This window comes from Xiphophorus hellerii, chromosome 5, assembly GCF_003331165.1.
Source record: "Xiphophorus hellerii strain 12219 chromosome 5, Xiphophorus_hellerii-4.1, whole genome shotgun sequence".
Taxonomy (NCBI): Eukaryota; Metazoa; Chordata; class Actinopteri; order Cyprinodontiformes; family Poeciliidae; genus Xiphophorus; species Xiphophorus hellerii.
The window spans coordinates 2073821-2097097 of NC_045676.1; the positions used below are offsets into that span (position 1 = coordinate 2073821).

The 23277-nt window shown below is 38.4% G+C and overlaps 1 protein-coding gene across 1 annotated transcript in view; it reads left to right on the plus strand.

Moving 5' to 3' along the window:
* LOC116719621 (sodium/potassium/calcium exchanger 3-like) overlaps window positions 1-23277 on the plus strand; it is a 46386-nt gene that overhangs the window by 18314 nt on the left and 4795 nt on the right. Inside the window, exons 3-16 of the mRNA XM_032562174.1 lie at window positions 1890-1966; window positions 5963-6037; window positions 7469-7553; window positions 8236-8339; window positions 11314-11388; window positions 11625-11650; window positions 11727-11780; window positions 11858-11991; window positions 13031-13191; window positions 13272-13530; window positions 13777-13943; window positions 15214-15328; window positions 15467-15579; window positions 15692-15757. Coding sequence (XP_032418065.1) covers window positions 1890-1966; window positions 5963-6037; window positions 7469-7553; window positions 8236-8339; window positions 11314-11388; window positions 11625-11650; window positions 11727-11780; window positions 11858-11991; window positions 13031-13191; window positions 13272-13530; window positions 13777-13943; window positions 15214-15328; window positions 15467-15579; window positions 15692-15757 — 1511 coding nt within the window. The remainder of the gene's footprint in view (window positions 1-1889; window positions 1967-5962; window positions 6038-7468; window positions 7554-8235; window positions 8340-11313; window positions 11389-11624; window positions 11651-11726; window positions 11781-11857; window positions 11992-13030; window positions 13192-13271; window positions 13531-13776; window positions 13944-15213; window positions 15329-15466; window positions 15580-15691; window positions 15758-23277) is intronic.

The window sequence follows — 23277 nt, forward strand, 5'->3', positions numbered from 1 at the left end:
TTGGCGTCTCGTCTAATGTGTTCTGAGTCCTTCGTGTTGTCCTTTCGTAAACCAGTTGTTACCGGCGTTGAGCCCTGGCTTCCGCTCAGTCGTGCTGCCTGTGTTTTTGGACTGTTTTGACTTCATTCGTCATTAAAATCGTCATTATTCATCTAACCTGGTTCCATCTGCGTCTGCCTCACCTCCTCACCACACCGTTTCATGACATTATCATAATAAACGATACGATAAATGCCCCCTCCCTGAAATCAGAGGGAATTTATGTAGGAACACAGAAACTGTTGCCTCTGACTCGGTGAAGGGGAACCCGTCGGTGTTGATGTGTATGAAAACGTCTTGAAGGTTCGGTGGGAATCTGCAGCTCTTCCCCATCACTCTGGCTGATCTCCGCCGGGACTCTGGGCTTCACGCTTTTTGGAGACATGATGAGCTCTTTGGGATTTAGCTTCTTCTCAACAGGATTTTTCCTGAGTGTTGAGTTGAATTTTGTTTCTTGACTCTGTGATGTGTTTGTTTGTTTGCCAGCCTGGTATCTGGGCTGGATGGAGCTCACACCGGCTCCTAGCAGTTAATATTAAACACATCCAGCTGTCACCTTTAGACGACTGTGTGCTCTGCGGCTTTTTACAAGCTGCTCTGGGTTGTTTCAGGCTTGTGAAGTCTTCAGCAGAACATAAAGCTGAGGAGGGCTGCAGAAAGTTGGAAGAGTGGGAGAAGAAGGCAGTGGGAAAGTTGTAAACTATTCTTTCTGTTTCATGTTGGAACTGAAGGTCCATGAAAATGGAGGTGAAATAAAAAAAGCTCTCTACACACAAACAGATTTCTTCTTTCAGTCTCATCAAAGGTTGATTACATTCACCTTATGGGCTTTTAATGTTCCAGAAAGAACCTGGTGTTCCTTCACAGCCTGTAAAACGCTGGAATGTTTGCAGTTAGATTATTTTCCAGATCAACGCAAGTAAGAAAGAAGAAAATAAAATGTATGGAAACATCCATCCATCCTTCCTTCCTTCTAGTGCTGGGTCTGTCGCAGATGTTTCGCGTGTTTGAAGTGAGCCGGCTCCTCGCTCAGCGCCGAGGGAGGGGCTACGAACACTCAGCACAGCGAGCCACAGCCAACAGGACGGAGAGAGAAAGCGGACATTTTTCTCCATTTTGCTGCTCAGCTCTCCCTCTCAGTGGCTCCGCCCTGCCTTGTTTTGATTGGTAGCATAACAGCTTTGTGGCCAATCACATGTGAGGATGTGGGATCATACCATTATGTGAAAACAGAGAGGGGGACGAACCTGCCAGTTTTTTATTCATTTGTTTTTGTGTTGAATAAAAATTAAACGTTTGACGGAAATATTATTCAAAACTAAAAATGCCTGCTTCTAAAATTGAACAAATACATATTTTTCCTTCCTACCTTCTTTCTATCTTTCCTTCCTTCATTTTTCCTTCCTTCCTTCTTTAATTCCTTCTTTCTTTTTTCTTTCCTTCTTTCTTTCTCTCTTTCTTTCCTTCTTTCTCTCTCTCTTTCTTTCCTTCTTTCTCTCTCTCTTTCTTTCCTTCTTTCTTTCTTTCTTTCTTTTTTCCATATTTCAATATCAAACCTCAGATTTGGACTCATACAGTCTGAGGAATGATCTGATTTTCCAATCCAGATTTAACAGGATTAAAAATCTTCACCTGTTCCAAACTTTTGTTTTTGCAGCCAAATAACTTCATTTATTTTTATTTATTATAAAATAAGATCCCTCCTAATTTCTCCCAGGATTTTTGTTGTTCCTTCCTGTATTATTCTTTCACACAGAAACATGTTCCTCTGGAGAGAAACGTTAAGAATAAGGCTTGTTTCCAACAGGGAAAGGTTTTCTGTTCTAACTGCAGGTTTCTATCTCTTCCAGCTCTACACGAGTTTCCAACCGACTTCTTCACAAACAAGGAGAGAACTGAAGGAGCTGTGGCTCTGCATGTGCTCTGTGTAAGTCCAGTTTCATTAGCATGAGCTAACAAACATCTTGTCTTCTCAAAACGAACATAAAGCCTCAAACAAGCTGTTTTTTATAGTATAGGAAGATTCCTGAATAATTAGTGGATGTCTGATGAAAAAGCAGTAAAAGTCTGGAGGATTCCTGATGAAATGGCATCAATGGAAGAATGAGGCTGTAAGATCATATTCTCTCAGACATCTTTTCACTGAGTTAATTAATAAGTCTGGAAATATGAAATGCAGGCATTAATTAATGAACTAAGCCGTTTCTGTCAATAAAAGCAAACTTTTAGCAGTTTGTTTTGTTTGGTCTCTGAATGAGAACAATGGAATAAAGAAATGCTATTTTGTTTTCCATTCAGTGAGTTTTTTTTTTCATTAGGAGGAAAGAAATCAAAACTTAAGTGAACATAAATAGAAAATAGTCATGAAAAACATTTGATATACTAAAAGCAAAGTCTTCACTGCTAAGCATCTTAGCAGGTTGAGGTGTTTTGTAGAATAGATTTTACTTTAAGATTTTATTTTAATTTTTGCTCTAAAACCCAGAGAACAGAAAAACAACACTGTTTCTTTAATTTAACCATAAAACATACATTTTACAGTTTATTTAGTAAAACTGCAAACATTATTTTCCGTTCTTGGAGTGTTGTGTTACTGTAGTTACAATTTGATGCTACAAGTTTTTTCTTTGTGTTTGATCTCGGTTTGTTCTCAAATTGTTTCTGATTATTTATTTTTAAAGTCGTCCCGTTAAGCTCCGCCCCCTTTCCCAGATGCCACTGCCTGAACAGCCTCAAGGCCCCATAAAACCTTCAGTCCTTTCTTTGTAATTCCAGTGTTTTTTTAAAAACTCGGTTTAAAGTGATTTGCTACTAATCTGTAACATATTTTTATTTATTAACTTTTATGTATTCCTCGTTTTTAGAGCTTGATCTGTTATCAGTTTGGACCTTCATCTTCACTCTGTTGCTTTTTTTGAGTTGACAGGTGATCTAAATACTCATATTCCGGGTTATGCCTAATTTCTGCCGGTTCAGATATTAAGATTAGGAGTCAGCAGAACGTGAAGAGTAAGACTGGTTTATACCTGTAAGGCAGAAGTTTCTGTGTTTATGCAGAAAACTTGAGATGCATTTAAAGCTCCTCTTTCCTGTGGAGTCTCCTCAAGGTTTAACTCTTGGCCCTTTCTTTTTTTTGTTTTATCTTCCCCCTTTAGGGCTGATGGGTTTTAAACTTCATTTGGATCCTTTTTATGATAAGGTCTTTTTTTTACTGGCAGCGTGTTTTTCCAGTTTGCAAACCATGTTGGCAGCTCTTCTTGCACCTACTGAGTCACTTTATTACTGTTAATCACACAGTAGCCGTGCAAATCCTCTGCTTGTTAAACTCGAGATCCTTAAAATAAAAAAACAATCCGGCTTTCTGACCAATCAGAAGCAGGATGTGTGTTTGGTGGGTTTCTCTCCACCTGCAGCTGCTCGTCTCCAGTGAAAACCAAACGGCACCTGGAATGCTTGCATCCCTGCTAATTTAGTGGATGAAGATGGAAACAAGCAGGCATTTAAAGCCATGGAAAATAACATAAATGTGAACAGATGCCACATCGCCGCGCAGCTCATGTGGCCTGAATAACGCAGCATTTGCTGCAGCATATGGTCTTTGTTAGGGATTTTGACTCAAACACTGGATTGAATCCAGATGCTTCCATTTTGCTAAAGCTGCTATTAAGAGATTTTAATAAAGCCGTTTATCCATTTGTTTCTAGAATTACAAAAAAAGAACAGATAATCTCTGAAATGTAAAGTTCTCCCTTCTTCGCGGCTGAAATTCAGAGCATTAAAGTTTCCTTCAGCTGTTTTCACTGTGCAGCCATTCATCGTGGTATGACTAGTGTCCGAGCTTCTACCATCCGACCCAAACTGGTGAAAGGAAACTGCTGAGGATGTTCAGGAAAAACTCAGGAAATACTGATAAACTGGAAACTTTTGGAGAAGTTAATCCTTTCTCCTGAAGCTCCACCTTTAAACTCGACTGACATTTTCAGCCTAGATAAACCAGCTGAATGCCCTCTGAAGAGAAGCTTCTGAGACATTTGGCCAAACAGACGAGAGGATTAGGCTTCAGAGAGAAGAAGCAACTGTCAGGCAAGGTGGTGGTGGTATCATCCTGAGGGCTTGGTTAAGTCTAGTGAAACTGATGCATTGCTGGAAGTGAATGGAATTAGGATAGAATCTAATAATCAGATTAATCATCATTAATTGATAATTGAAATAATCATCAAGTAATTCTCTAATTGATGAATCATTAACTTGTGTACATAAAAAGGCCAATTTGATGAAACAACAACATTCTCAGAGCCGTAATTAAGCTGAAGCTGTACAAAAAATTACAAACATTTCGCATTTAAAATGAAATTATAATTACATTTTACTGAAAACTCCTCGGTTTTAGCTTCAAATTGTGTAAAAGAAAAATCTCCTATTGAGTGCTTTTTGCTCTCCAATTATTAAATTGGCTACTTGAAAAAATGATCAACAGATCATCCCTGCACTCTGTCGATGGGAAGTCCAGCAGAAAGGCCTGAGCTTTTCACATGTTGATGTTAGAGGTATTTTTTAGCTGCTTTGCTACAAATGATCAAGTGTTTGCTAATGGGATGTTTATTTTATTATTTAAGAAATGATTTGAATCATTCTATTTGCATATGCTTATTATTTCTACTATTGTATGACGAGTACCAAGTTTTTAAAATCTGATTAATCATCATAATAATCAATTAACCTGAACTTCACTGAAAATATGTAAACTATGCTTGAAAACTGAATCATCAGCTGGAAACTAAACAGTTTAAATGAGCTTCAACAACTGGGCGAACCTCTGACCAGGATGATGCCAGACTTTTGTTGATGACAACAAAAAAACGTTTGGTCAAGTAGAAACTTTTTAAAGGGACATTTGACCAAATATTAGAGGAAAAAACACAAAAGCAACAGAAAGATTTAAATAAATCTTCAAAAGCTCCAAACTACGGTCAGACTCTGACTGCTCATAAAGTCTTTGATCTGAGGATCACATGCTGGTGTTAAAGATTTGGTTGTTGCTCAGGATAAACCTGAACGTCCATTTCCCTGGATGCTGCAACATCTTTACTCCTTTCCCACATGCTTGACTCTCACACACATCTCACTCAGGTGCTGAGAGGTTCAGCTGTGTTTTCAAACCTGATGACTCTTCATTTCTCACTAACGTGACTCACAGCTAAACACAGTTAGCAACGCTCCCTCATGTTGCCAGTCCTCCTGTGAACAGCCTGTGAAAGCTTCTTACTGCCATGTGTGTAAAAATTTAGATTCCTCTGTTGTTCACATTTCCTGTCACTCTAGAACATTCCCCAGGATTTGTACTTCCTCATCGTGTGACATTTATCAGTGTGTCCAGGATGGATGGATGGATGGATGGATAAATAAAGTCTCGTGTCATTTCCTTATATGGGCGTCTAGGAGCTCTTGCTGCTTTGCTTCTTGACAGTTTTTTGGGGAATCAGGATCATGTCTATAAATAGCTCCCCCTGCTGGGCTCTCACTGCCCAGCAGGGCATTAAACTCAGCTGAGTTCCTTATTTAAACTGTGTGGGATTGTAGTTTTGTTGCTCATTCAGTTTTATTGATCCATGAACGATGAACTTCTCTTAACTATGAAATCAGATCAGCGACTCATCAGTCTCACTGAAACAGTAACAGTAGGAATCCAGATGTTTTTCTCCACTGAAACATTCAGTTTCTTCTTCTAAAACGCAGAGCAAAGGTTTCTGAATATGGTAAATATGACCATTATAAAGCATCAGCTGATTCAGAGGTTTCCTCAGACAGACTGTTATGGAGCTCGTCTTCATCAGGAGTTCTCACCCTGCTTCACGTGGATGAATCACATCTCACATGCTTCTCACGCTTCGCTTCTTCCTGTAATATTTATCTCTCCTCGCAGACCGTCTACATGTTCTGCGCTCTGGCGCTGGTCTGCGATGACTACTTCGTCCCTTCCATGGAGAAGATCTGTGAGGTATGAAGCAGCAACACTTTGCCACACAGCGCCGATATGTGGAAGAAAGTTTGTCACTTGTTAAAAAAAACTGAAAAACTCTGGATTTTTCTTCCTTAAATCTAAAGGAATTTAGATTCTAAATCTAAATTAGAAATATAGAATTTAGATTTAAGGCAACCTTGAGAAATCATTTTTCAGGTTTTCGACAGATTTCTAGAAATGAGTAAAAACACAGCAGAAGCTGTGAAAGACCTTTATAACTTCAGGGACAGACGGATAGGAGGGACAGATTTTTGATCAGCCGGGTCTCTTTGAAGATTAAAAACATCTCCAATGAGACCAGAAGATCAAACACATTTATCTCCTTTTTCTTTTGATTTTCACTTTGTATGATTTTGGGTTTTCGTTCCCATAAAAGGTAAAAAATGTTTCCACACTAAATATCAAATTTGTAATAGAATAGGTTAGAAACAGAATAGAAATTCCTTCTATTTTCACACAATGAAGAATTTTATTTTTTTGCAACAGCAGCAAAGTGACTGTAAAAAAATCAAAGCCAGTAGCTTCAACAAAGATATGCAAACAAAAAAAAACAGAATAAAGAATAAAACTACTCTACAGTAAGGCCTAAGTTTCAATGCAGAAACTGTGCATTTATTAGAAATAATGTACCAAACCCATAATCCCCTTCATGAGACTAGATAAACAGAATGTCTTCAGTCAGTCTTCTTGAAATTCACAGTAACACAGACTGCTACAGGAGATCCTTTCTGCCCACAGACATCACAATCTACAATAAATCTTATTTCCCTGTGAGATTAATAAAGTATTTTTGAATTGAACGGAACTGAAAAGAATGTGCAACTGGGAGGAATTTTAGAAACAATGTTCAAAATGTGCAAGTTTGTTTGGGTATTTAAAAAAACCTGCAGACTAATTCCATAAGTGGCAATAAAACTGCAGAGATGTGCAGATACAGGCAGAAATATTATGTAAAATGAGTAAAAACCGTCCAAATAAACATGTAAATTCAACCGTGTGTTTGAATTTTTATTGAGTTTTTGGAGCATTGATGGATCTGGGAGAAAGATCGGCAGTAAAGCTCCTTTGTGCAGCAGTCAGATACCACATGGTGAAATCTGTGTTCAGGGAATGAGGTTCATATTATTTTTAAAAACCGGATGTGGCTGACCTCCTGGTTTGGTGTTTCTGGGCCTCCACCTGGCCGAGGAGGGTTAGCTGGCATCAGGAGAGTTTGGATTGGCTCATTGCAGTCATGAGAGCAGAAATCCTAACATTTCACCACCTGGTTTTCTCCAGTGTCAGACTCATAAAACCCCGTACTGCTGCACGTTGCCGCAGGACTGAGCTCCAGTTAGATTTCATCAGAAGAGTTGAAGTTGCAGCTGTTTTTTCCTAAACGCTGCCTTTTGTCCTGCTTTCCCTCAGCGCCTCCATCTGAGTGAAGACGTGGCGGGAGCGACCTTCATGGCGGCTGGCAGCTCGGCTCCAGAGCTCTTCACCTCTATAATCGGTAACATCAGGGAGGTCCAAACCTCCATGGATCGCCACACACTCTGCAGCGTTTTCTGGCTTTAACTCCACATTAACCTCGTCTTACGTAACGAGATTCACTGATGGCGCCTGATGTGTCTGACTTAGAAACGACAGAGAGCTAAGAGTCCCTGACCTCATGTTCAAAGAGACGAGTTCTTATGTGTTTTTGGATGTTTATGGAGAATAGTTCTGGAAATCTTTTGTCCCACTCATCGCTCCCAGCTTCATGCATTAAAAGATTGTCTGAACTTTGTGAGAGTCTAATCCAAGAGAGTCTAATCCACAAAGCTCTCGTCAAGTTAATAGCATCTTTTCATGCTCATACCTTTCACCACATTTAAATGATTAAACCACCAAGAGTACCCAGAAAGAACCCAACATGCACAGGGAGAACATGCAAACTCTATGCAGAAAGACATCAGGCCAGGAATCGAACCCAGGACCTTCTTGCTGCAAAGCATCAGTTCTACCAACTGCCCCACTCTGCAGCCCGCAGAAATAATTTTCTAGACTAAAAAATGTTAACATATTTTGGGTTCTTTTTATCCTGGTGGGACGTGTTTTTTCTGAATTGGGAAAAAAATCTCGATGTACAAACGTTGACCAGCTGTGCTTCTCCATGAATCCTGCTGGAGCCGTTTATGTTTCTGCCTCCTCAGGCGTGTTCATCACCAAAGGAGACGTCGGGGTCGGCACCATCGTGGGCTCTGCCGTCTTCAACATCCTCTGCATCATCGGCGTGTGTGGCTTCTTCGCTGGCCAGGTAGGACCTCACAGCTGACCTGGTGACGTTAGATAAGAGAAGTTAAGAAAGATTCAATCAAAGGTCGTGTGTTTATATATTGCTTATGTGCCTTTGGATGATTGTAAATGTGACCTTTTGAAGAGCTTGAAATCAAAGACGGTGGCAGCAGTACAGTAGAAGTAAGAAATACTGCCACCTACAGGTGATTTGGTTTGACTTTAGTGTAATAAAAGAATAAACAAAGTTATGTACAAACAAAGTAAATTTCTAAAACAAGCACAGCAAACAAAAGAAGAACAGAAGTAAAGTATATTGATGCATTCAAACTCAATGTTTTTGACCAGTTCTGTGGAAAATTATGCATTTGTGCGAAAATATGCAGGATTCTGTTGATTTTGTGTGAATTTCTGTGATTTGTGAAAAACTGGAGCGACTGATTTGATGAGATTTCTGGGAAGATTGAAAAATGAACTCATTGGCGGATTGATAAGCAGTTAGAGTTACTCCTCTAAGGCCGATATGTTTCTGCCATTGTGTTCAAACACACTCGTTTGCTCCAGACAATCAAACCAACAAATCGTCTGCTGTTAAAGATTCCTGACGCTTGGCTACGAGGTCCTTTAGTTTCCATAAGACGGGATTTGTTCCACTTTGCTGCTGCGTTTCAGCACAACTCTGATCATTTTAATACGGACACCGTAAAGCTGCTTGCTTTTGATCATCTCAGCTTCCACATAATGTGGATCATGTTAATATTTTTGAAGTCCTGATGTATAAATGTGATATTGTAGGAGATCTTATCATTTTTTTAGCACGACTACCTTCCTTGCATGAGAAGTTTGCCCAGAGCAGCTTCTCTCTGATGCCATCTGACGAGCCACTGATACGGAAATGAGTTGAGCTCAAGGATAAGCTCTCTGCTCTTAAAAGTATGTCTGAACTGCAAGCAGTGATGCAACTGATTGCATATTATGTAACTGTGCTGAGATAATGACCGTCTAATGGAGCTGGGATGGTTCAGTTCAGATCCAGGTTCTTCCCTGCTGTCCGCTCTCCTCGCATGTTTTCAGTTTCTCTTCTGTGCAACAAAATGCAATGGAAGCACATTGAAGATTTACTATTATTATTGTTCTTCCTCGACCTGTGATTTCCCAGCTGGGAGTGGAAGGTTCAAAATGTGATGTTTTTCCCCTTCTCTGATTCGCTAAGCTTTGTGTGGAAGATTTATCCTCTTCATTGTTTGGTCCTCTGTCCTGTTGGGCTGCAAAAGGTCAACAAACTCACCGGCACTCCGATGATTCAGAGCGGGTGGCTTTTACAGTGGTGGTGCTTTCGGGGTTCAACGTAAATCTCCAATATGTCATCAGGCGCAGGAACAAAGGAATCAAATCCAAGAACCAACAGAAAGGAGTAAATTCAGCTGGGTGAAAATCACCAGAGCCAGGATGAAGGCTGAAACGCTGGAGACAAACTGGCACAAGAAAACTGCACAGAGTGGCAAACGCAGACAAAGAAAGACACAAGCAGCTTTTCCATTACTGAAAAAGCTGTCAGTATTTCACTAATGTTGAAAAAACACAATTTCTCAATTGTGGTGTTTCCATTAAATAAGAAGCACAATTAAAATCACATGTGAATACATTTGTTCACGCGATAAGTCATTAAAAATATGCAGTGCCATCATCCTCCTCTTACTATTAGTGATGCAGCCAAAAAAAAAACTCCTCATTCAAACGCAAAAACGTTTTATTGGAAAGCATGGCTTTTTTTTTTCAAAATTGGCGAGTTTCCTCTGAGCAAATTTATTTTTGTAATTCCAATTTGCACAATTATGTGGTCAATGGAAGCACAGCCAATGAGACACAGTTGGACAATTTAGGATGATTACAGGAGGGAGTTTTGAGGTACCATTTGTAAAGTTACTGGAAAAATGAACAGCAATAATTTGGGTTATTTAATCTTTCATCGGAGAACATAAAGCTAGTTGTTCATTTTTCAGTCATATTTTCGCCATGTTGTTTATTCATTTATAAATGTCACTGTTTCAAACCAAATTTTAAGTTAGAAAGCTTAATGTTTAGTAAACCAGCTAAATACTTAGCTAGCTCAGAACATGTCCAACATTTCAGCTTAAATCAAACAACGAGCCGTTTTAGTGGCAGCACAGACGTTTATAACTGTGACATTTATAAATGAATGAATAAGCGAGTGAAAATATGACCCCCATTTTTCCCTCTAAGTTCTAAAACAAATTTTTTGGCCTGAACCATATTGTGATAAAACAATTTGCTAGTCAATTCTTTCTTTTTTCACAAATCTGTCCATGAACTGCTTTATAAACAGACAGGATGTGAGAAAGTAGAAGAGTTTCTGCAGCACTACGTTTGAATCCACAAACTGTGAATCCTTCACTTCGTTCCAGCATTCTAACTCTCACCCGGTGCTGTTTTATTGACACAGCTGTTTTAAAAATCAGAATTATAAATATAAGCAACAGCTACTGAACATTAAACAGACAACACCCAGAACAAACCCAAACTTTGCTGCTGCGCTCACAGGAGGTTTTTGAAGAAGCCGTCCAAGTGCTTAGATTTCATACCAAACATATTTTCTCTACAAACCGTGATGCAGAGTCCCATCAGGTGAGCTGGTGATCCTTCAGCACCGTCCATTACACGCCTGGTTTCACACTGCAGTAACAATTTAACCTCAGGATGGGTCATAGTAACCAGATATAAGGGCTTCCTGAAACTTATGAGAAAAACATATCATACTCAACATTTCAATGAACTTCTATATTTTTTTAATTTACAATAAATATCTCTATTTTGTCATTTAAAGTTGGCTTAAACTTGTTAAAAATGTAAAACAGTGAAACGTTTTAATGAATGAACCATGTGATTAAAATCCCCAGATTGTGACTGAACCCAGGATTTCTCTGTAAGATGTTTCAAACCTTCTCGTCGCTGTGGTTTCTGTTTTCGTCCTGCAGGCTGTGAAGCTGTCTCACTGGGCTCTGCTCAGAGATTCCATCTATTACACATTTTCCATCATAGCGCTGATTGTGGTAAGATCTTTTTCTGTGGATTCTTGTAGACACACACCTGGTTAATCTGGAAACATAGCAGCAGAACCTCTAGACCGTTTCATTTCTGAAACTGGGATTACTGGGATTCTGTAATCTGAAGCAAGTTTGATGTTTTCACAGTTGGATAATAAAGGAACCAATAGATACACTATAAACAAATACTTTGACTTGTCTCTAAAACGCCACATTGTTGTCCCTTTGTCTCCCCTGCTTAGTTCATCTATGATGAGAAGGTGTGCTGGTGCGTATCATATTCACTCTGCAACCAAAATTACACTGACGGACGGTTTGTAAATGTCTAACTATCATGTTTGCAGGTGGGAATCTCTTGTTCTGATCCTCATGTATGCCGTCTACATCCTCATCATGAAGTGAGTGTTGTTAAAACTGCAGCAGCTCCGTCAACTGACTTTTTATGGTAAATATTGGAACGCGTGTCGTGTTTCAGGTTCAACGGAAAGGCTCATCGGTACTTCAGCCGGAGGAAGAAAGGTTCTGGGAACCTGGCGAACGGGCTGACAGGAAGTACGGATCTGGAGGACAACGTCTCGTACGACGCAACGGCAGTTCTGCTGAAGAAAGGTACCAGAGCTGATCTGCAGAAGCTTTTCTGTCTACAACTTAAGTCTTCTGAGGATTCCTAAACTTTTATCATGCCATGTATAGTAAATATTAATCTGTGTTCATGCTAGTTGTGCTTTATGTGCGTTAAATAGTATCTTACCCAGAGAAATTTACTACAATATTGTTGCAAATACACAACACATTTCAAAAATTGAAATTTGAAAAAAAAAAAGCATTTTGAAAAAGAAAGTTTGTTGTGAAAGTATCTTACAACGGGTTTGCAATAGATGAATGTGCATGTATGAATTTAGCTATTTTTACTGACTTTATGCTTATAAATAATTTTAAGATTTTATTTTTAATCTTCTTTTCAGATTTCATTTTTCTTATTATTTTTAAAGATTATTTAAATTATTTTTAAATGTTATTTTCATTATTATTTTTCAGATTGATTTTATTTTATCAAATGCAAAATTAAAACAATTTTTTAGAATTTATCCATCCATCCATCCATTTAGAATTTATTTCAGATTTTATTTTATTTATTTTTTTGAGACCTAGTGGAACAAATTGCATTCTAGAAACCAATAAAAATGCTGTTGCTAATGCATCCCTCCTCAAAAAGTGTGAAACAAAAAGTGTGAAACAAAAAGTGTGAAACGTAAAAACAATTTGTTAAACTCAATCTCAAAACGTTTTGAAAAAATTATTCGAAACAAGCAAACATAGAATGTTTACTGCTGCAAACATCGTTCTCTCCAAATGTTTTTTTTATTTTTTTGGTTACATTTTTTTAAAGTTTCTTTTTGAAATGCATTTTCTTATTTTTATTTTAAAAACATGTTCTTTGTTTGCAAACATATAGGAATAAATTTCTCTCCATACAGTAAACTAACTTGAAATAAGTGCCATGTTTATAAGCTCTATAAATCAGGACCAGCTTTACTCACCAATTTTGTGCTACATGTTATAAAAACCAGTCATAATCTGCTGGAGGGATTATTTTTAGGGTAGTTTTCATAAATTCAGCAGTTAGACTGTTTGTGCTTCTTTGCAGCTAACTTCCACTGCCCGCCGTCGGTGCTGATGGTGGACGAGCTGCTCTCCGCGTACCCCCACCAGCTGACCTTCTCTGAGGCCGGCATGAGGATCATGATCACCAGTCATTTCTCCCCCAGGACTCGCCTCACCATGGCGTCCCGCATGCTCATCAACGAGGTAAGAAAGACTGCAGCTAAACTAAAATAAGGGAGGATCTGGGCAGGAGTCGTATATTATCATCTGTGTTGACGTTCCAGAGACAGAGGCTGATCAACACCACGGAGACTCGGGTTAACTGCATCACCAACGGCGACTCGGACTCCGCCACCCGAGGTCTGGGGAGGCGGGGCCTAGAGAACGGGATGGGCGGAGCTGAGCAGGGCTTCAACGGGAAGCTGCAGCGGCTGGAGTCAGGCAACGAGACGGAAAACGAGGACAACGAAAACAACGAGAACGACGAGGAAGGAGAGGGAGAAGAGGACAACGAAGGGCCGCTGGTGCCATTTAAAGTCCCAGGTACCAAGCTGCACCCAAATGACACTCATAGTTGGCATTCAAGACCCTTTCTTAACACAACCACTGCCACAGAATAACAGTGAAGATAAATCACAACTTTACATGCGGTCTTTCTGCATATAGTTTTCATTTCCTGTGCATGTGTGGGTCCTCTCTGGGTACGCCGGCTTCCTACCCCAGACCAAAAACATGACTGTCAGGTCAATAGGTCTTTCTTCCACTAACCCTAACTGTGTAATCCTCCAGCGGGTGTCTGTAACAAACTCAAGTGGCTGCTGATGTGGCCGCTGTCGCTGCTGCTCTTCTTCACCATCCCAAACTGTGCCAAGCGGCGCTGGGAGCGATGGTTCATGGTCTCCTTCTTCACCGCCACCATCTGGATCGCTGGCCTCTCCTACATCATGGTCTGGATGGTGAGTTAATCCACGCAGAGCAGTGTTAAACACACGGATCGGCTGCTTGCCTGGTGTAATCTCAGCATGTTTCACTGAGTTGAGGTCAGTTAAGGTCATCCTTCCCTGGGATGTTGTGTCAGAGTTTCAACCATCTGGATGTTAATTTGATGATGTTTCTGCCACCGTTCTTCAGAGTCGATGCAGTTTTCTTGGTCTGAACATCTCAAACATGATTCATATCTCTCAGTCGTTCTCTCATTGAAACATGAAACTTTTTTTCAGAAGACATTCGACTCGTCCAGGTGGGAAACTGTGAATTTCAGTCAAGTTTGAAGTTGTTTGTTTTGAAGCAGTGGTTTCTTCCTTGGTTGGTGCCCTCCCAGTCCATGGTAATGGGAAACTGGCTGTTGGAACTGGCACTCCACAAGTTTCCAGTGTATTGCAGGCTTGGTTATTGGGTTGTTCCTGAACATCTTAACCAATATTCTTTAATACAAGGCCATAAAATGTGGTTTAGAGGATTGAAAATTGGATGTAATCTGGTCCAGCTAGAAAATGATCCCAAACATACATCAGAACTGGTTTTCAAATGGACAAATTGGGCTTCAGCGCGGCTTTGCCAAAACACTGAGCTCAACCTTTCTGAGGTTTGTGGGTAAACTTAACAACCAAAGCCCTGCCAAGAAATGAACTCTGCTGATTCTGCCAAGAAGGGAATTGAAGGAAATATCCAGCCAGGATTATAACGCAGGACAAGTAAAGAAAGTCTGTCAGGAAGTTCTGATGAAGCATTTATTTAGGAAATTATTAAACCTGCAGAACACAGGCCCTGATGTATGACAGAGGATTAGGGACAGAATAAGAGATTTGCATATAAATTACAGGAATAATGTAATAATATTAGTAGAATAAAGGTACAATATTACCAGAAAAAAGATGAAAAATTATGAGAAAATCATTTTTTAATGAGAGCAAAGCTTTGATAAAGTTACAAGATCTTTATACTGGAAATATTATTACTTTATTCTCATATTACTTTGACTTTATTTTTGTGTTATTCCAACTTTATTCTCATTTTGTTACAACTTTATTCTCCCATAATTACTATTTTATCTTGTTTTATTAAAACTTCATTCTCAAAATAAAAACAAAAAAGCTAAATTCATCTCGGCGTACCTGAACCCTTGCAGACCGTTTCTCAACAGAAGGGAGCAGAGAAACCCTGTGGATGTCCTGAGAGTGATTTCCAGATCCGAACTCTGAGATGTTCTCTGTGTTTCTGCTTCAGGTGACTGTGATCGGCTTCACTCTCGGCATTCCCGATGTCATCATGGGAATCACCTTCCTGGCGGCCGGCACCAGCGTCCCAGACTGCATGGCCAGCGTGATCGTGGCCCGCCAAGGTACGAACACCTGAGGGGACCGTGCTGCTCATCAGCCAGCCCCAGGCTGTTGCTCTGGTGCCTGTTTCTGTATTTTGATGCCTGCTGCAAACCAGTTTCCCTCTGGGATGTGAATAAAAGTGAAACTGAATGTCTCAGGTTTGGGAGACATGGCCATCTCCAACTCCATCGGCAGCAACGTGTTCGACATCCTGGTGGGTCTGGGGCTTCCCTGGGCGGTGCAGACGCTCTGCATCGACTACGGCTCCAACGTGAGTGTTTGTGACCCAGAATCACACTGGATCGGATCAGAACAGATCAGGAGGAGTTTTCTTTAACATTCAAGCTCATTCAAACCATTTTGTGTAACATGTGTCCCCTCAGGTCCTTCTGAACAGCAGAGGACTCATTTTCTCTGTAGGAATTTTACTCGCCTCAGTGTTCTTTACAGTAAGTCTTTGTTTTTCATTTTTATGCATTATTTTAGGGGAGCAGTCTTCTTTTTTACCGACTAGGTTACAATTTTTGCAGAATATTATTTTCTCTCTCCAGGCTTTAGCTGAATTACAACCTCCAACATGAATGTCAAAAAGAATATAAAATAGTCCCAGGTTATTGTGGAAAAATCGATGTCAACACATCCACGCATTTTTTTTTCATAATTCATAACTGTGAGTTTATCGGATCGATGTGGCGAGCAGCAAAAAGGACAGGGAAAAGCAGATATCTCAAAATTCCTTTGACATATTTCTAAACACAACAGAATCAGTTGTTTTGATTGCTTAAAACACACGCACACACACACCACGCACCCACACACACACACACACACACACCCACCCACAACTCAGAGACTAATAGAATCAGATCGCTGAGAAGTCGCAAGAACAAACTCAAAACCCAAACGTGCTTCTTGACAGGATGAGAAAAGTTCAGAAAAAATGTATAAAAAATGTCAAACAGTTTTTTTTCAGCGAAGCATTAAAACATGTCAGCCTTCTTTAAATCCTCCATCTGCAGCTCCAACCAGAGAGGAGCTAAACACAGAAACACTGGGCCAGGAGATCTTTCTATGAGAAAGAATAAAACTACGAGTAAACAAAGTTGATACTGTTAAGGAGGAAAGTTATTATGTTAGCTTAATTTTGGAAAAAGCATGGCTCTCCTCTCCTCCTGTTAGCCGGGTCGCGAGCGGATGTCATGACGGCTGCAAGACAAGGCGAGGCACAATGACGTCACAGATCACGGAGTTTAATCTCATACAAAGCAATCGACAACAAAGCTGCAGAGGAACAGAGATATACATTATATCACAAAATAAGGCACACAAGGGAAGACAAACGAACACAGAGACAGACAAAGGCGCCACGTGGAGAAAAGATGAAAAAACTCTCCGACTCTCCGGTGCTGTCCTGAAATTTTAACCAAAGAGGCGTTTCCCTATTTAATATATGCAAAGAAGGCGTTCTGCTCTTCGACCAATTAGAACTCCCTCAGGCCCCCAAAGAAAGTTGTGACTTCCTGATTTATAGCAAAGGTGTCTGTTTTTTTTATCTAAGCATAGGCGGACCACTTCGTGCCCATCTCCATCCGACCCGGGCCGAGAGGCGCCAAGAAGTCTCTGACCCTTTTCGGAATGCAAATTTATTGCTCTGTCTTCAGCGGGGGAGGCAAAGGGCCCTGCTTTGTCTGCTGAATTCCCAACTGCTCAACAGAAACTATTCCAAATTAAAGTGTTGGCTATACCTTTACACATGTCGTAAGATTAAGTGTATTTTAGCATTAAATAATCATTTTCCTTAGCAATCCCCCTTTTGAGGTCTTTTAAAAAAGACCTCAATAAAAATTGAGTAAGCCTTCTAATACCGAACCAAAACTATGTATGAAAAAAAACGAAAAAAACAAAAAATAAAAAGAGAAAAGAGTGACGTACCCTAATTCTATACAATCCCCCTTTGAAACAAAACCCAAGGTGAAGAAAAACTTATCCTTAAAAATGTAAAATCATAAAACAAAATTATCACAATACAACCAAAACACAAGGCAAACCAAAAACCCAAAGTATACAATAAAAATAAAGCAGGGAGATACATATAAAAAACTAGTAAGAAATGCTCTGCAACTTCAAAAGACAACATTCACCACAAAATTACAATCTGCTGCTTGTCTTTTTCTGTTTTTTTTTTTTAAAATGTCCATCGACAGTCTCTCAAAAAATATGAAGTCTTCGTCAGGAATTATTCAAAAAATGCGCGCAAAAAACAAAACGAAAGTCCTTTCCAGAGTTCTCAACGAACGAAAAACACGCAATAAAAAGTTAATGATGATCCTCTTGCAGCTTGATCTTCTTCGGTCGGACACCTCAGGCTTCCACCTGAGCGTCCGTTGCTCACTGAAAATGGGATTATTAGGTCAATATTACAGAGAGATTTCAAGGAGAAAATGAAATCTCCTCGTGAGGAAACCAAATCTCGTGAAGCGACCTGTCACAGGTTTTTAAACAGACATTTTGTTTCAACATGAATTTCATTAGCATCAGAAACACAATTACAACATTCTTTAATATCATCTTCATCATTGTCAGCATAATCAAACGACGGTTTCACCTAAAAATAAATTTGTTTTGTTATTTTCCATCCAGGGAAATTATTTTAATCCTTTTTATCAAAGAACGCAGACTTTGAAGGAGACCACATCCGCAGGGCACCAGGAAACCAGCTGCAAAACTATAATGACAAAACAGAGATCAGATTTATCCAAAGGCATCATTCATTTGTGTAATTCAACACAAACATCTTCAATTCACTTTGTGTTCAAGTGAATCCTCCAACGCTCGTGGCTCTGTGGCTGTTATCTGCGAAATAAGTGTGAAGCCGCTTCTCCAAGCAGCCCCACCCCGCCTCGCATGACACAGCTTGTATGACAGAGTCCAGAGTCCTGGAGCTCCGAGCTCCAGGGCAGTCTGTGTGTAAAACCATGAGCAACACATCACGTGAAACCTTATCTCCTACTCTGTCCAGTTCTGTTCATCAAATGGTGGATGTGATCCCTTCAATTTACGTTTCTATTATAATATACTATAGCTCCTAACCGATGGAAAACACCAAAACCCTGTAATCATTTGCTTCAAAAGACATGTTTCCAAAGTAACGTGTTCCCAGAATGTTAAACATATGCAGATCTTTTCTTAAACCAATCTTGTAAAAATAGGATTAAAAAACGAAACAAAACAATCACAAAAACTTAAAAATGTAGTTGTAAAGCTTACCTGTACCACCAAAAAATGAAAATCACCGTGAATTAAACTGTCCCATTTAAATTACTTTTATAGAACAAACTAGATCTTATTGGTTATTTATGTAAATCATTTTACATGCGTTCCTTAAACAAAATTCAAAAGAGTTAGACCTGGAGAAATTATAATGTAACAAATCCAGACATTTTCAAAATACACCAATTTTCTAGGTCTTTTACTTGTCGTGGAATTTAAAGTTTTATCCAAATTCGTTGTAAATGGATGTAAATCAAAAAATCAAAATCAAGTTTAGAAAAATCATTATAATCCCGCCTGTGTACTTTTACTGATTAGTGATAACTTTAATCAAGAACAGATTCTTCAAAACATTTCTTAAAACATTCATGCTCCATTAAATTAATGCTCTGAAAATGGCTGACACAATAATATTTTAATTTCTATAATTATTTTCCCAAGTTAATTAACCAAAATATGCTTCATTATCACTATAAATTTATCTATTTTCTCAAAATATGTTAGCCCATTGTCAGAAAATCTTTTAATGGAGAACAACTCAAACCTATTTAAAATAAGCACATATAATATCAGAGAATATTTTCCTTTCACTTTTTTATGTGTAACACAGATCAGACATGTTCGTCAAAAAATTTGTTTAAGTATTAAAAGTTTCAGTAAATTACGTAAGTAATATAAAAATAAAAATAAATCCGTAACATATTCTCCCCCCTGTATGATACATTACTGGCTAATGTATCATATTTCTATTATGTGAAATAACGATGATGAGGAAACAGGATTATTATTTTACTGAAAAATACTACCCAAATTTAAGGCTGCCTTTTGTCCCAAAAAATAAACCTTTGAAAAATCAAACAGAACAATTCATTCTGCATGCTTTAAACCTTCAAAATTGCTATTTTCCCAAAATACTTCACATTACAGTTGTAAAGGACATTACTGTTATGATTTTCAAATAAGTCATTTTACAAGCTTCTCAAAACTTTTCACTAGCGTTTGACAAAACGTGTTTACCAATTAAGACTCTGTGAAAGTGTTGCATAAACCGGCCAGAGAGACATTGAAAAAATTCAAAATGTAGTCTTAGTTGAGAAAATCTAAAAATGATAAATTTCGAGAAATACTGGTCCGAATATAACCAAATCTACAAATGAAAAAAATTAAACTAAAGACCAAAGTTCCCTATCCCCTGGTAAACGGGTCCAGAGGAAACTGATAACTCAAAAGAAAAAAAAGTAATTTGTTATATTAAACAAAATAGAAAAAATCAGACTAATGAAAAGAAATGTAAAGATAAAATCCTAAACTACTCACTACTTAAGATATAAAGTAATATGAACGGAAAACAGAAAATCATTACCAAGAGTGTCTGTGTGTAACAATCGACTCAGTATTTCAATGCTAAAAACTTATATTTAACATTTTCCACATTATTCCTTACTCACTATGTATTTGCTTGTTTAAACTATCTACTTTAAAGAGAAAATGTTTCACTAAAGCTAGGAAACCAAACCGCATCAAAAATCCTGTCTTATGTGATGAGAAAAGACTCTCTACTCCTTCCTATAATCTATAATGTGAAACAATACCCTAAAATTTAAACAGCCAATCCCTATGTTCCTTAGGAAAAAGAAAAATTAAATCCTTTTGTACTTTTAGATTTCACAATTTAAATTTGAAAGCCACTACACCAGTCTGAGCAATCTCCATTGTCAGACCATAAAACAAATTCCTAAGCCCACCATAAAACCCCATTTTCACCTCTCGGAGGAACTATTTGTATGGCAGGAAAGAGAGCCAATAAGGATTTCAGGAAGAACTCCCAATTCTTTAAATTTATTAGTAGGCTTTGTCAGCGAAAGCATCAGATATGTTTTAGTCTCCTTTAATTGTAAAATTTGAACTTAAAAACCCTTTTGTCGTACCATTACAAAAATTGTAACTTATATTCAGAGAGTTTGTCAGAAGGTACTTTTAAACAATGGGGGAGAAAATCATGTGCCTTACAGCTGCTCGTTCTCCCTTGCTGAACTTCTGTGAGCAGAGGTTGTAACTCCTCCTTGAGCTCCATTAGTCTCATGTCTAAATAAACATACTTGACGCCTCTTCTTGTTTGGTTCTATTTATTTATTTTTCTTAATTTTCTTATTTTATTTGCAGCCCTCTCCTCTGTCTATAGGCACTATTTAATCATCTCTTATTACAGTTTAATATTGATTCTCTACCATAGTTCCACCAGATCCTCTTTGATTAACCCATAAGTTATTGCTAACTTAATATTATCCTTCAACAACCAATCTTGTAAGTTTTAGCAAACTTTTCTATATTCAAACAATGTCTACTTAACAAGAGAGTGACTACTAATTTATCCTGTCTAATTATCCGTAAGTCCTGTAGATTCAACAATATTTTATCTATCTTAAAGTTTTGGTCAGTTTGAAAAAAGACTGATTGTGAAAATATCTAGAGTCAGTTGCATATTGCAATTTGTTGTTATCTGAGCAATTCCTCTTACAGTTAGAGCCTGTTTCTCTAAAAATCTTCGTTTTTTCTTATCCTCAACTCATGAAAAAAAAAAGTCCTATTTTACTCATTGTAATTCATTCTATTTCACTACTTCCTCGTCAGCCTAAAAGGAATACTTAACATTTAAGCTAATATTTTAGTCATCAATGCTATATACTTTTAGTTTATTTATTTCTCTACCCAATCTTGTGTGTATTTATCTATTAATTTGCCAAGACAGCATTTCTACAATCCTCTGTGACCTAATTTTCTTGGCTTATTCTTTCTTTCTTTATTTATTTAATTATTCATTTATTTAACCGGAGAACCCATAATTTGTTTTCAATTTGTTATCGCTTAATATTAATAATTTAGTCCAGTCTAACACATAGGGTGTCCTAAAACTGGAAATTTAACACCACGGGACAGCACTAAAAAATTGCTCTATATTTATATGACATAAAATACCAAATGGTATTTTATCTCCAATCACACACTCTGTCAAACCAACATGAATTGTAACACAAACAAAAACACACAACACATTACAGAAAACACAAAACACACACATCTGGCCAGGTTTTATAGTCAGTCAAAGTGTTCAGTCAGTCATCATTTTATCAAAGTTTTACTGTAATTTATATGAAATTTACTGAAATTTATATAAAATTTACTGAAGCTTCAGGAATTGTCCAATGTTTTATTAACATATTTTCATGTGTCAATTCAATTAATTTTAAAATCCAATCGTCAGGAACCTTGTAATTCCCCGTGCACGTTTAAAAAGAGAGACATCTCAAAGTTATGTAAAAATCAAACCACAACCAATAATTTTTTTTTTCTGGTACCAGTTTTATGTACTGAACTCCTATTTATTTTATTTATTTATTATGTTTTAAACTAAACGACCACGTTTTCGCCATCGTTGTACTTTCCCCGTTAAAACTGTTCTACGAACCCCGACCATAAAATAGCGTATAGCACGTGTCGCAACTCAGTGTCCATAATAACTTCACAATAAAACGCAGCAAAATCAATGCAAATTCACACACACCGCGCTATCCAAACAACTTAACACTCTGCTGAAACACACAGCCAGCCCGTACTCGTGCACGCGCACACACACGGCCACACACACACACATATACACACGCAGAGCTCTGCACGCACACTTCACACAGAAGAGCCGCTAGCTTCAAAAACACCACAAACATACAAATACAGATAACACTAAACAGAACAATAGACAAATAGAAAGAGAAGAGGAGAAGGAAAACAAAAATACAAAGAAGGCGCCAACTAAAAATAAAAATGCAACCTCAAAGCTCACCACAAGCGTAAAATAAGAATTTACCACAAATTCTATCTGACGGCCTACCCCAGACCTGTTTAGTTCAGAAACAAAATACACCTCAAAGTTTACCACAAACTTATAATAAGAATTTACCACAAATTCTATCTGTCGGCCTACCCCAGACCTGTTTAGTTCAGAAACAAAATACACCTCAAAGTTTACCACAAACTTATAATAAGAATTTACCACAAATTCTATCTGACGGCCTACCTCAGACCTGTCTAGTGTCCCACACACTCAAAGTTTACCACAAACTTATAATACACAATTTTCTTTCAATTTAGAGGCACAAGACTAAATCCTCAGGGCAAAAGAACAATAATGCAGAAAAACCCAGCCTTTTCGACAATAGGGTAGCAAATCCTATGTCCGGAACCGCCACGATCCTCTTGTTTCCTGTGTATTTCAATCCAATCCGTAATTCACTGGCTATTTCAAAGACACAATCTATCTATCTCTGCAGCTCCGAAAACTCCGCGCGGCTGGATACAGCCACAACAATCCAGCTCGCCTTTTTCGCAGCACACGGCGGTGCAAACAACAAAAGAACAATCAAAAGTATCTCACCTCACCGAGCCGAACCAGGCCAACGCGTAACAGAGCCGCCCGCTCAGAATCCGTAACCGAACGAGCCCCCAAATTGTTAAGGAGGAAAGTTATTATGTTAGCTTAATTTTGGAAAAAGCATGGCTCTCCTCTCCTCCTGTTAGCCGGGTCGCGAGCGGATGTCATGACGGCTGCAAGACAAGGCGAGGCACAATGACGTCACAGATCACGGAGTTTAATCTCATACAAAGCAATCGACAACAAAGCTGCAGAGGAACAGAGATATACATT